The 13,454-nt window shown below is 38.6% G+C and overlaps 1 protein-coding gene across 2 annotated transcripts in view; it reads left to right on the top strand.

Annotated features, from left to right (window-relative positions):
- Window positions 1-13,454, top strand: part of DIP2B (DIP2 acetate--CoA ligase B (putative)) — a 217,009-nt gene that overhangs the window by 184,929 nt on the left and 18,626 nt on the right. For both annotated transcript variants that reach the window (XR_015714063.1, XM_087814671.1), the window contains exons 24-28: window positions 4,718-4,827; window positions 4,963-5,043; window positions 8,617-8,740; window positions 10,268-10,389; window positions 11,697-11,808. Coding sequence is in view for 1 of the 2 variants with exons in the window: in XM_087814671.1 (XP_087670797.1) it covers window positions 4,718-4,827; window positions 4,963-5,043; window positions 8,617-8,740; window positions 10,268-10,389; window positions 11,697-11,808 (549 nt within the window). In the remaining variant the exon portion in view is untranslated. The remainder of the gene's footprint in view (window positions 1-4,717; window positions 4,828-4,962; window positions 5,044-8,616; window positions 8,741-10,267; window positions 10,390-11,696; window positions 11,809-13,454) is intronic.

The following is a 13,454-nucleotide window of genomic DNA, read 5'->3' as shown; positions in this document are numbered from 1 at the left end:
TGCAGATAAAAGTATATGAATTGCCATATGGAAAATAAAAATAAAACAAATAGTCAATTTCACCCTTTTGCCTAATTTCTGAGCAGACCTAGGTTACAGTGCTGAGTTAGGAGGCTACAGGCAAGAGTAGTTGATTGATGGTCAGTCGTGTTATCTGTTCAATCCAACATGAAATCATTATATTTTATTGATGCTTTTTCATTTAATTGAGAAGTTAATGAGAGGTTCCTGGTTTTCTGTACACCTTAAAACACTTAAGAGTCCAAATCTGGCCTTTACAGATCCTGCTGCCACTACCCACACACACTCACTCTCTCTTTTATATATATATATATGTCTTTATTGATTTCAGAGAGAGGAAAGGAGAGGGAGAGAGAGAGATAGAAACATCAGTGATGAGAGAGTCATTGCTCGGCTGCCTCCTGCACGCCCCCGACTGGGGATCAAGTCGAACCCCAATCGCTTGGATCCTAGGTGAACGCTCAACCACTGAGCCACACCCAGCTGAGCACACTCACTCTCACACACTGTGTACATCGGCATATCAGCTTCCAACTGTGCTAGGAAGAGAAGATAAAAGTGGGAAGATTAGGAAGAAAAGGGAAGCCTGGCATTTAACTATATTTCTGTAAGACAGCTTTTACTGAAAAGTAAACATGAATGTACAATAATAAAACATGTAAGCCTCTGACTCTCTAGGTATTTTTATCACGATATTAAGATGTTAATTTCTGCTCTGCAGTAGTTATTACATCAGTTGTCTGGTGGCTAAGATCATATCACAGTTGCTTATCTAGATGTTATTGTCAGTTCACCAACTAACCTTATCTTAGTAACAGTGTGTGTAGAGTTAAAGTATATATGATATTTATTAGTTTCTGCTAGTGGAAATAACAGTTTATGGAGGCTAATATTCTAAAGGGGCTGTTAAAATCAAGAAGTCTGTATATTACTAATTGAGAAATGTATAAAAAGAAGTATCTTCATATTACCTGCCTAAGTATTTGACAGATGTATAAAACATGCAGTTCTTCTCCATCTCAAATCCTGTTACACTGAAGTCCTACATTTGTCATATGAGTAAAATCCTATTTAAATTGCACCTTTAACAAAACTTTCATGTCATAGTAGATGCTTAAAAACATTGTTTTTGCTAGCCAGATTTCATCTAATTTTATTAAATGATAAAACCTATCTAAAGATTTGTTCCTAAGCCCACATAGGCATAACATTCACATGCCCAATAAAAAAAAAAGCATTAGGTTTAGGTTCTGTGTTTTTGCTGTGATTACCTGCTAAGATCTTAATGGGTCAGATCAAAGCAGTTTGAAAGTCATGGGATAAATGAGGTGGAGATGATGTGGGTATCACATGACAGGTTGGGCCTTAAGAAGACTACAGAAAGTTGTGGAGATGGGTAGGAATGAGATTTTTAAAAAAGGAAAGGAGAGGCAAAGGAACATGGAAAAGTGTTAATGCAGTCCAGGGGGAAAAAATCTCATTGAGATACCATTGGAGCTGTTGTCTAAAGAATGAGAGTGTGTTAGGACTGATTTTGGCTGCAAGTTTCAGAAAAACGTAATAGCAATTTAAGCAAGAGACAAGTTTATCTCTTTTTCAGGTGAAAGAAAGGCAGAGCTGGACAGCCCAGGACTAGGATGGCAGCCCCTCAATCATTATGGTTCTAATTTCCCACCTTTCTGTTATGGCATAGTATCAGCCAACTATTATTACAGAAATGCTGCATACCAAATAACCCTAAGGCTCAGTGACTTAAAATAAGAAGCATTTATTTTTCGCTCCTGGGATGTGGATCTGTGGAGCTTAGCCGGATCAGCTGGGCTTGGCTTGGCTCCAGGCTGTAGGTTGGGTTAGAATTTGTTCCATGTATCTCCTTATCATGGGACCAGCAACTACCTGGGCCATATTTTTCTCAAGGCAGATGGCTAAAGCAAGAAGGCAAGCCAGATCACACAGGCATATTTAAAACTTCTGTTTGTCATGTCTTCTAAATTTTATTGTCCCAAACATGCCCAATGTCAGTGGAGCAGAGAGTTTACTCCTCCCACAGAAAGGACAGGGAGGGAAGGAAGGGTTGTAAGAAAATAATGCAGTCTTCCACAGGCTGCCTGACCTCTACCCATTGTTCCTGCGTTCCAGCCAGCAGGTGGGGAAAAGGCAAAGAAGGGCATACCCTCCCCCTTTAAACATATTTTCTAGAAATTGTATATATTATTTCCTCTTACCTATTATTATCCCATTCTAAAGAATATGGTCTTTACTCCAGGCATTTGCCCAGCTACAAACTGGGGATTCTGTTTTGAAGAGAGAGGAGGAGAATAGACATTGGGGTTGATGACTAGGGTTTTTTGCCACGGGAAATGTACAGTTTCATGGGAAAATAAGGCATATTTACAGATACAGCAGTGTCAGCATTATCCTCCTACATGTTACTGCTTTCAGTTATTTTTTACTTTCTGTGACCCATGGACTTAAGAAATGATGCTCCTGAATTATTATTATTATTATTATTTTTAATATTTATTTATTGGTTTCAGAGAGGGAAAGGGAGGAGAGAGAGAGGGAAGCATCAGTGATGAGAGAGTCATTGATTGGCTGCCTCCTGCAGTACCCTCACTGGGGGATCCAGCCCGAAACCCAGGCATGTCCCTGACTGCGAATTGAACCGTTACCTCCTGGTCTATAGGCTGACACTCAACACTGAGCCATGCCAGCTGAGCTGTTATTGTAAACTATTCTGAAAAATTCACTTTTTTAAATGTCACACTTTTATTATTTTACAGTGTGAATCCAGGATTGGGGAACTTAATCAAATACACAGAGTCTTGCCTATGTAAAAGCCTCTTCAACACGATATATCCATAACTTATTACGGTTTCTTAGGAAGGGATTTTGCATATTATACTTAAAATTGCAGTATGGCACTTTTTTTTTTTAAAGAGGAAAGGAGGGAGAGAGAGATAGAAACATCAATGATGAGAGAGTTGTCATTGATTGGTTGCCTCCTGCACGCCCCAGACTGGGGATCAAGCCCACAACCTGGGCATGTGCCCTGACTGGGAATTGAACCAAGATCTCCTGGATCCTAGGTCGATGCTCAACCACTGAGCCATGCCTGGCTGGGCACAATATGGCACTTTAAACTAAAAGTGTTCAGCAGTCAGAGTGTTGGAGTATTTTACCCTTTTTTAATTTTTTATTTGATTTTAAAAATTTTAAATGTTTTATTTGAAAATAATTTCACACAGAAAGTTGCCAAATTGTGCAAAGAATTCCCTTGTACCCTTTACCCAGCTTTCCCAACTATTTAAAAGTGATTCTATGATTTAAGTGATTTTTTTTCAGATGCTTCAGTATATTCAGGCACAACAGATTTTAGCAATAAAAGATACTTAGTATTAATCTAAGCATAGTATCACCATTGTTCAAAACTCAGCTGACAATAAGTTTTGTTATCTTTTAGCCATCTTAGTTTGATTCGTTAGTCTTAATCTGTAAGTGACCACTAAGGAAAGCATACAGAACACTAGCACTTTTTTTCTTGAAAGAGGAAGAGTTCTCCCTTTTTATTTTGAAGTGTCAAACCTATGGAAAAATTGAAAAAATAGTATAATGAACACTCATGTACCTTCTTCTAGGTTCACTAATTGTTACCATTTTTCCCCCTGAACTCTTTGAAAGTAGATTGCAGGCATCATGGCACTTTACCCCTAAGCATTTCAGCAATGTATCTCCAAAGAACAAATAATTCTCCTAAAATTTTCCTGATCAACCATAATGCCATTATCCTATTAAGAAATTTAACCTTGCCCGGCCGGGCATGGCTCAACAGTTGAGCGTCGACCTAGGATCCAGGCGATCAGAGTTCGATTCCCAGTCAGGGCACATGCCCGGGTTTCGGGCTCGATCAGTGACTCTCTCATCATTGATGTTTCTGTCTCTCTCTCTCCCTCTCCTTTCCTCTCTCTAAAATCAATAAAGATATATTTACAAAAAAAAGAAATTTAACCTTAATATAATGCTTTCATCTAATAGTTCACAGTCCATATTCGCATTTCTCCACGTGTTTGTTATAGCTGAATTTTTAAAAATCCATTATCCAGTCAGGGTTATAAATTGCATTTGGCTGATACGTCCTTTAATTTAGAACCTCCTCCCGGCTTTATTTTGTCTTCAAGACATGGGTGTTTTTTAAGAGTTCAGGCCAGCTGCCTTATAGATTATCTTACGATCTGGATGTCAATATTCACTTTTAATAAAGCACTTCTGATATTCCTAATGCATTCACTCTCAGTCCTTATAGACAGCAGATTTCTTTCCAGACCAGATATTCATTACTGTTAAACCCACTCTTAGGGCTGTGTTATGATTGGAGCAGATGCAACCAACTGTCACCTCCTGAGAGTGAAAACTTCCCTATACCTAAGCTATAGGAAGCTACCTGCTCTCCTTCACCACCACCCCCAATTCCCATCTCTCCTGTGGTCCTGTTTTGTTTTTGTATTTATTTGTGTATGTGCTTATTTGGTTGCTTTTCCCCACTAGAATTCAAGCTCTTTGTCTTGTTTGTTCCTGTGTTCCCAGTGCCTAGAAAATTGCTCAGTCCATTTGAACCAGTTTTGGTCCGTCTGAAAATGCTCTGGGGTATACAGCTTGAATTCCCATCTCCAGAGTTGAATTTTGCCTTTACTTACAGGTGTAGGCCCTGCTTCTGTGATGGTTGGCAATCTGGTTGCTGGAAAACGCATAGCACAAGCTGCAGGAAGGGATCTCGGGCAAATTGAAGAGAATGATTTAGTGAGGAAGGTAAGTTTTCAGAAGTGTAGTTTTTATGAACAAGTCAAGGACAAAACTTAAACTTCAGGTAGCAGGTGGAAGATGTGTTATCCAACTTTTAAAAAGTTGCCGACCCTTATTCTTTTCTCTGTTTTGTGGCTTTAGCACCAGTTTCTGGCGGAGATATTACAGTGGCGAGCCCAGGCAACTCCTGACCATGTACTCTTCATGCTCTTAAATGCAAAGGTATGAAAACATTTGTATATCAACTCAGCTGAATGTTGTGGGAGTATCTTAGGCACTCTTGATCTCTTTCTCTCATCCGAAAATTTCTGTTGCCAACTCTGAGGAAGGAGTTACTGTTTTCCCCTTTTTTTGACCTGTGAAGATAAATTGTGCAATCATTCAAGGTTGAAATGGGACCTCCTGCTGTCTCTTCTTGTGTTACAATCGAGCCATCTTTGTTCAGCTCTGTTAGGGATGATGGGGCCAACAATGTAATTACATAGGTCTACAGATGTGTGGAATATATTATGTCACGTAATTTTTTTACCCAGTATGACTTTTAATTCTTTGATTTCTCCCTGGAAGAAAGTGACTTTTAGAGCAACATTTTTAAAACCAGAGTTATTTTTGGTACATACTTAAGTAGTTTATTGCTAACAGATAAAAAGCAAATTGAAAATTATTCAAGCATGCATTTAACTACTGCTTTCTAATGATGGTCCACCAGAATACTGTATTTTTTAAGTTAAACATCCTGTGGGAGTCTGCTGAGATGTTTGTTTTAATGGCTGAGTCAGAGGCTAAAAGTACTGTAATCATGGCACATAGCAGTATTTCTCAGCAGCAGGGGGAAGACTGCAGGGCCTATTGGAATCTCTTAGGGGACTTCCCCAAATTGCCGCCTTCTGCCCTGGCCCCCTTGAGTTCTGATATATTTTAAACACATGCGCGCGTGCACATACACACCCCTTTGAGAATTTCTGCAGTGATAGAACTTAATGAGAGGAATATGCTGTGCATCTTACTGAAAAGTCATTAAAAACTTTAAGAGCCACTGCTGTGTAGTAGAAAACGTTTGGACTTCCTTGCTCCACCTCTCCATGTAGTGGGCTTCTCTTCAAACCCATGGTTCAGTAGAGTCTTTCCATTTCAGTAAGATGTTAATCCAGCATACTTCTTGTTCCACTTCCACGCTTGGCTGTAGTTAAAGTTATGGCCCTGTGAAATTCATAGCCCAGGTATTTATTAGTGAGCATAGTTTAAATTTGCTTCTTGCTTGGAGAAGTAATATATATGTGTTACTAAAGAACATGTAGTCCGTTTGTTCTTCTCTGTACTCTCACATTTTACCTTAGTTTCAGCCAGACTACCAGAAAGCTTAGTAACCATATAGCATTGTTCCCTCATGCCCAGAAAATGGTTTTTTTACTGACGTTTAGTTTGCTGCTATACCATGGACCAAAACGAAGAATGTAAGAAATGGCCTTACGAATTGAACCCAACTTTTGCCAAAGGGACATTTATTTTAGTGTTAAAATCCTAATGTTCCATCAGATAGACAATTGACTAAATAAATTACGGTATATAAACATGATGAAATACTACTTAGCAATTCAAAGCAGTATTATAGAAGAAAATATGATGACCAAGAAAATAGTACTCATAATGTATTAAGTAGAAAAAATAGGATTAAACTTTAATAATAATTGAATACTTATTGAAGACCCTGTTCTGGGTGCTTTATATTTCATAGTTCACTTCAAGGTTGAGGAAACTGGGGCACAGAGACGTAAAATAACTTGCCCAAGTAGTAGGGCAGGAAGTTAGCTCTTTCAGTTGAACCCAAGCTGGCTTCAGAGCCCACTTTCTTAACTACAGCACTACACCGCCTCTAGGAGATAGGATGATGATATAACTTCTTAAAATTTTTATTTTTTATTTATTTATTTTAATTCTTACTCGAGGATATGTTTTTGTGGTTGTTGTTTTGTTTTTATTTTTTAACTTTTTTATTGATTTGAGAGAGAGACATCGATTTGTTGTTCCACGTACTTATGCATTCATTAGTTGCTTCTTGTATGTGCCCTGACTGGGGATCGGACCTGCAACCTTGGTGTATAGGGATGACTCTAACAAACTGAGCTTACCAGCCAGAGCTGAGGATATGTTTTTATTGGTTTTAGAGAGAGAGGAAGGGATGGGGAGAGAGAGACTGGGGGAAAGAGAAAGAGAGAAACATTGATGTGATAGAGCAACATCAATTGGTTGCCACTGACACACACCCCGGGTATGTGCCACAACCCAGGTATGTGCCCTGACTGAAATCTAACCTGTGACCCTTCAGTGCATGGGACAACGCTCCAACCAACTGAGCCACACCAGGCAGGGCAGATATGCCTTTTTTAAAAAATGTTGCTTGTGAATTTATATATTATATATAGTCCTTTTTTTTTTAAAGGAAAATATATACTGATTACATCTTATGTTTATCTATATTTTCCAGATTTTCTATATATAACCTGTCCTATTTTTATATTACTGAAATAAAAATGTTATTTTTAAAAGAAACTGTTCAGTAAAACTTGTTTTCATCATGAGATTTTTTGAGATACACAGTTATAGTAATTAGGACCGTGTGGTATTGGCAGGACAAAGAGCAATTTGGCATTATCCACTAAAGCTGAAGACAGGCATACTCAATGACCCAGCATTTCCATTTCTAGGTCTATACCTGACCAAATATTTATGTACCGGGATATTGTATAAGAATGAGTGTTTGTCAGCAATAGAATGGATGAATAAATTGTTGTGTGTTCATACAGTTAAATATACAGCAACAAAAATGAATGAATTATACCTAGGCACTGCAGCATAGATGACTCTTAAGATAATGTTGAGAGAAAGAAGCAAAGCACAGAAGTATATGCAGTACAATTCCACTTATATGAAATTCAAGATTTCATGAGGGTAAAAATATAAAGAAAAAGAAGTAAGCAATTACCATTAAAAAGACAAGAGAGTGGTTACCTATGGAGAGGAGAGAAGGCTGACCCGGGCGGGCTCATGGGGGTACTTTTGAGTTGCTGATAGTGGCCTCTTTCATGTCATGCTGGTTTTTATACAGGTGCTCACTTTACAATTTTTTATTAAGCTATACATTTATATTTTGTGCACTTTCCCATTTGTGGGACATTTTTACAAGGGAAAGGAGGTTTAAAAAGCCCAGCTTAGTGAAACTTGAATTGATAATAAGGATATTTATGAAGACCCACAGGAGAAATTATTCTCAGGGTCAGGAATAGTTGGCCATCTTCTAATCTGCTAATCTTTATTAATAGCCAGTGATTCTGATTAATTATTAATGTTTTGTTTACATCTTTGCTGTTAGAAACTCAGAGCCAAATATGTGCTTAATTAATCCCCAGCACAAGCACATGACCTCATGGCCAGCATTTATTGTCCTGACCTCACTGTTGCCCTCATCCTACTTTCAGTTCCTTTGTTTTCCCTTTACTCTTGTTTTCTCACTTAAATAAAAAATCCTTGTGTGTTTTTAAAGCTGTTTTAAACAAGAAAGACAACAAGTACTTACATTTGACTTAAGTTAATGTTGATATTCCCTAAGTACCTTTAGACATTGAAAAAGAAAAGATATACCACACATGTCTTTTAGCACTGGAGGAATTTTCACTGGAGTTGATAACTAGCTAAAAGTAATCTACCAGGGCACAAGCCTTTTAGGTAGAATGTCAAATTGGCTATACTTGTTACTGTTTTATTTTCGTAATGAGCTATACTTCCTCCTGTTTAAAGGGCACCACTGTGTGCACAGCCAGCTGCCTTCAGCTTCATAAGCGAGCAGAGAGGATTGCGTCAGTGCTTGGTGATAAGGGACATCTAAATGCAGGCGACAATGTGGTGTTGCTCTATCCACCTGGTAAGTGTTGAATTGGTAGACTGGACTTAAGATCTATTACTAGACTACAGACTATACGAGGATAGGAACTCAGGGCCACCATATATGACCATGTAGGCTGTGCACCTCCCAACTCAGGAAGTACCTTGCACATAGGCTAAAGTGCGAACTAAGCCTCACCCCTGAGGTTATGCAGCAGAATGGCTCTTTGGGGACTGGGTCTGTTGTATTTACTTTTATATTTTCGTTATCTAGCATAGTTCCTAGCACTATGGTAAATATTGAATGAATGAATGAAGACTTCCTGACTTTTGAGATGCTTTGTTTCTAGGAGTCTTCGGGAATGGGACCATTTTACCCAGTTTCCAAAAGAAAGTTGTCCAGGAACTCTTTTGACTTTAAAGTCTTCATATCATGATTGATATGTAGTATTCCTCTACTATTGCTGTTTTCATCTTCCATGCTCTAATTTAATTCAACAACCTTTTCTTCCCAGTAAGAGGGACTCAGAATTATTTGATGACAGTTTGATGTAAATATTCAAAATTTTAGGTGAAATACTTGAGTTGTCCCTTTCTTTATTCTTCTGTCACCTGGCCCACTCATATATTCAGCCTTCTTTTGTCTTTTGTATCCCTTATTTCATTTTGCTCTGTGATTACTATGCTATTTTATTTACATTGATACTAAGATTTCTTAGAAGGTCATCTGTAAAAGAATCCCTTCTATGGTGTGCCTGTGGATACTGTCTTTTATCTACCAGTTTATTATGACATGGTGATGGGGCAGAACACTTCCTGAGGAGGCCACCTGTCATGTCCCGATGTTGCAGAGTCTTCTTCAGACTGAGTCACACTTTGCCTCCCTAAAACTTATACCCACTGATGGAGCCACACGTTAGAAGTCTAGTTGCTCTTCACATAGTGGCCTTCTACATATTTAGAGAAAACTCAGGTGCTTGTCATCTCCCCTATGCCCATTCTTTTATTTATCAAGTTCAGTGTCCCTAATTTCTGCAGTTAATTCTAAGTGACATCAAGTAATGATACCAAAATACCTTCTTCAGATATCTTTCAAGAGTTGTTGTTTTTTAATCTTCACCTGAGGATATTTTTTCCATTGCTTTTCAGAGAGAGAGAGAAATGTGAGAGAGACACATCAATTGGTTGCCTCTCGCACGTACCCATATCAGGGCCGGGGATTGAGTCTGCAACAGAGGTGCATGCCCTTGGCTGGAATCGAACCCAGGACCCTTCAGTCCAAGGGCCTACACTAACCACTGAGCAAAACTGGCTAGGGCAAGAGTTTTCTTCTGACTTCCTTTCTTCTTATTGAATCTTGGCTATTCTCTCTGTTTTTTATCAGTTGTTTCATATGCTTCCTCCTTTCCCTTCTATTCCTTCTTAATTTTCAAGTTTTCTTCTGCTAGTATATCTGTTAAGTTATGTTCTAAATAACCCATTTGGCACATGATTTAATAAACTGGTTGGGGAAGATGTGCCTTTTAGTTTTGCAGTGATGCTAGGCAGCTAATCGACTGTCTTGCAGGCATCGAGTTAATCGCTGCATTCTATGGCTGCCTGTATGCGGGGTGTGTCCCTGTGACCGTCCGGCCTCCTCATGTTCAGAACCTTACTGCCACATTGCCCACAGTCCGCATGATTGTTGATGTAAGTACAAAGTATACCTTGTCCTCATCTCATAAAATCCAGATTCAGACAACTAAGGATCTTTACTAATTCTCCAGTTGTGTTGAGTCAGAAAGTCAAATCTGTCTCCTGTAAACAGCCTGTTTTTCCTTAATCTGACCAGTGACCAGCATTATTCAGTGAAGGAGTATGGGAAAGTGATTATTGGTGAGATACAGAATTGTGTGCACTTATCATGAACATTAAAGGCAAAGCTATCATAGTAATTCTCCATAAAACTTGTTTTTCCCCTCTTTTTATTTTTCATTTTGATTGATTTGAAAGAAACATTGATTTGTTATTCCGCTTATTTATGCATTCATTGGTTGACCCCCCCCTTTTTTAAATAAGTTCTCATATTTCTTTCTGTACAATAACCAAGGTAATTCTATATGCCAAACTGAATTCTCCCCAGTGTCAGGTTAGTTTAATTTTGGTTAATTTTATAAACTGAGTATATATACTATTTAGTATAGTATTAAAAAGTGTCCAGATATTGCTCTGGAAGTGACAGAAGTTTGTACAGAATATGAGAATTGAGGAAAATAAGATAAGTCTTTATTGCATCATATCCTAATGTACTTTAAAGCAAAGAGTTACAAAATTCCAATTTATGTAACGGTTGTTTCTTTAAGAACTGCTGCTCTGTCAGCAACTGGAGCCTGCAGCATAAAAACTGTGTTCACCGTAGATGATTTTATTACAAAGTTCGATTCAGCAAAATGCCCTTGTCATATTCTGCAAAGTAGGCCAGAGTAGCAGGGAGGGAAGTTTCCTCCCATTGACGCAGTTTATGGGGAGGTCATTCATTTTGCTTCCACGTGGGGGTGAGCAGCAAAGCTTAGCTTCTATGAAAGCACAGAGTCCCTCAAATTCAGGGTATGTTCTAGGTCTAGGTAGTTCTACCAACCATTCATTAAACTATTGCAAACACTAACTCCTTCCCTGAGCATTACAAAAATCCATGTTAATATTTTATTTTGGTCTTCATGAAACCAAAAGCTTGTGGGATCCATACTGAGATTATAACTATGGAATATTTGAGAATCACTGTTGTAAACAAAACTTGTGTCATGAACAAGTCCATCATAAGGCAGTTAAGTATTACACATGACCAGGACAAGTGTAAGGGGAAGCACTGACCTCCATTGTCCTGTGTGTGTTTTTTGAAAAACTGATACTCCCCTGTCCAATGTGGTGTGTGAGTTGCTTTTAGCAGCAGCTACAGCCTCTGGTGCTACATGGGGGCTAAGCCTCCTGGTGCTTATATCTGTTCATTTGTTTTCTAGGTCAGCAAAGCTGCCTGCATTCTCACCACGCAGACACTAATGAGGTTACTGAAGTCCCGAGAGGCGGCCGCAGCTGTGGATGTGAAAACCTGGCCAACCATCATTGACACAGGTGAAGGGGAGATTTTTCCAGAGTTGAAGGAACAAGAGCATTTACTCCCTGAAAGTTCCTAGAATCTTATGCCAAAGATGTTTATGTAGGTCTTACATCACAACACATTCCCTCTGCTAAGACAGAGGCAAAACTTAACATCCAGTCAATTTGCATTACCAAAAGGCTGAATACTGCAACATTCAGATCCAAAGAAGCAGATCACTCGAAACAAAAAGTGTCTTGCTTTTACTCTTGGTGTCATCAAATGGCAGTTTTTATGCTGGATAGACCATGTACATGTAGGGCCATGTAAAACACTGAGATCTGACATAGTCTAGATCTACGTGTGATATAATGGAAACAGCACTGGACTAGGAGTCAGAAGACCTGGTTCTAGTTCAAGCTTCAGCACTTACTCTCTGTAGAACCTTGTCTGAGATTACCCTTTTCTAAAATACTACCTACTCTTGCCTGACGCCCATACTTATCGAGAATATCAAATGCAATATGATATGAAAGTTCTTTGAAAACCATAAAGTTTGCATGAATTTTAGATGGCATTTCTACTAAAGAAGGGAATAAGACACAGGGCTACCTGGAGAATGGTGGGATAGGGGAGAATGTGAGTTATGGGGTCAAGTAGATGGGGTTTAAATCCTAATACTCTGTTCCTCTCTGAGTATCCCCACTAACTTGGGCAAAACTTTTTATAAAATGGGGGTTTTAATAACTGCCTCGTGGTGTTGTAAAATGACATAATGTAAAGCACCTCACACATAATCATAACATCTTTAATTGCGCCCTTACTCTGTGCCAGACATCTAACGTGTATTACCTAATTATCCTTGCACCAACCCTATTGGATCAGTGCAGTTCTTACAAAGAAGAAAACAGAGGCACAGGGAGGTTAAGTGGTAGCATGGACATTCAAACCCAGTCCGTTTGGCTCTCTTCCCAGCCTCTTAACCATTAATTTCCTCCTTAACCTGTTTTCAGTAAGTACCACAGAGTGTCCACCTCAAGAACATTTATATGAGTTTAAATGCAGGGATGACGTGTTTGTGGTTGTTGTGTGCCAGATGCTGAACTAGATTTTTTTTGCATGTGTTACTTAAGGACATAAGCACATAATAAATACACAAATAGATTGCGTTGGTGTTAATGATGCAGATAGATCTACTATGGTTATTGGATTCATTCACATTTCAGAAAGGCCTAAAATACAGTCTGTGATACAGACACCAGGAGGTTTCTTTAGGCACATGAATGACCCTCCCCTACACAAAGGTGGGTTGAAGGTAATAGAAAAAGTCTTTGATTTGACCAGAAATGGGCACCCAATAATATAGAGATTTAAAAGCCAGAGTCAGAATTGTTTCTTGATCCAGAACCATTGAGGAGGCGTGGTTGGGCCAGACGCTTCCTTGATAACCTTGGTTTTGACATACATATAAAGCAAATTTAGGGGGAAAGGGACGAGTATATAAGTAAATGAGCAAAGGAAAATAATTCCTAATTCTAGGTTAACATTCTTAAAAACCTGCCCTGTTAACTTGGAGAAAAACAGCCTTTAAGCAGTCATGATTAATATAACATGCACTAAAAAGTAAAGAACAAACTTTAACTTGAAACCAGCATGATAACAATAAGCTTTTTGAGCATTT

The sequence above is a fragment of the Miniopterus natalensis genome, chromosome 2 (assembly GCF_054644295.1).
Source record: "Miniopterus natalensis isolate mMinNat1 chromosome 2, mMinNat1.hap1, whole genome shotgun sequence".
NCBI lineage: Eukaryota > Metazoa > Chordata > Mammalia > Chiroptera > Miniopteridae > Miniopterus > Miniopterus natalensis.
The sequence above is the reverse complement of the archived record's forward strand: the minus strand, read 5'-3'. Positions and strand labels throughout refer to the sequence as shown.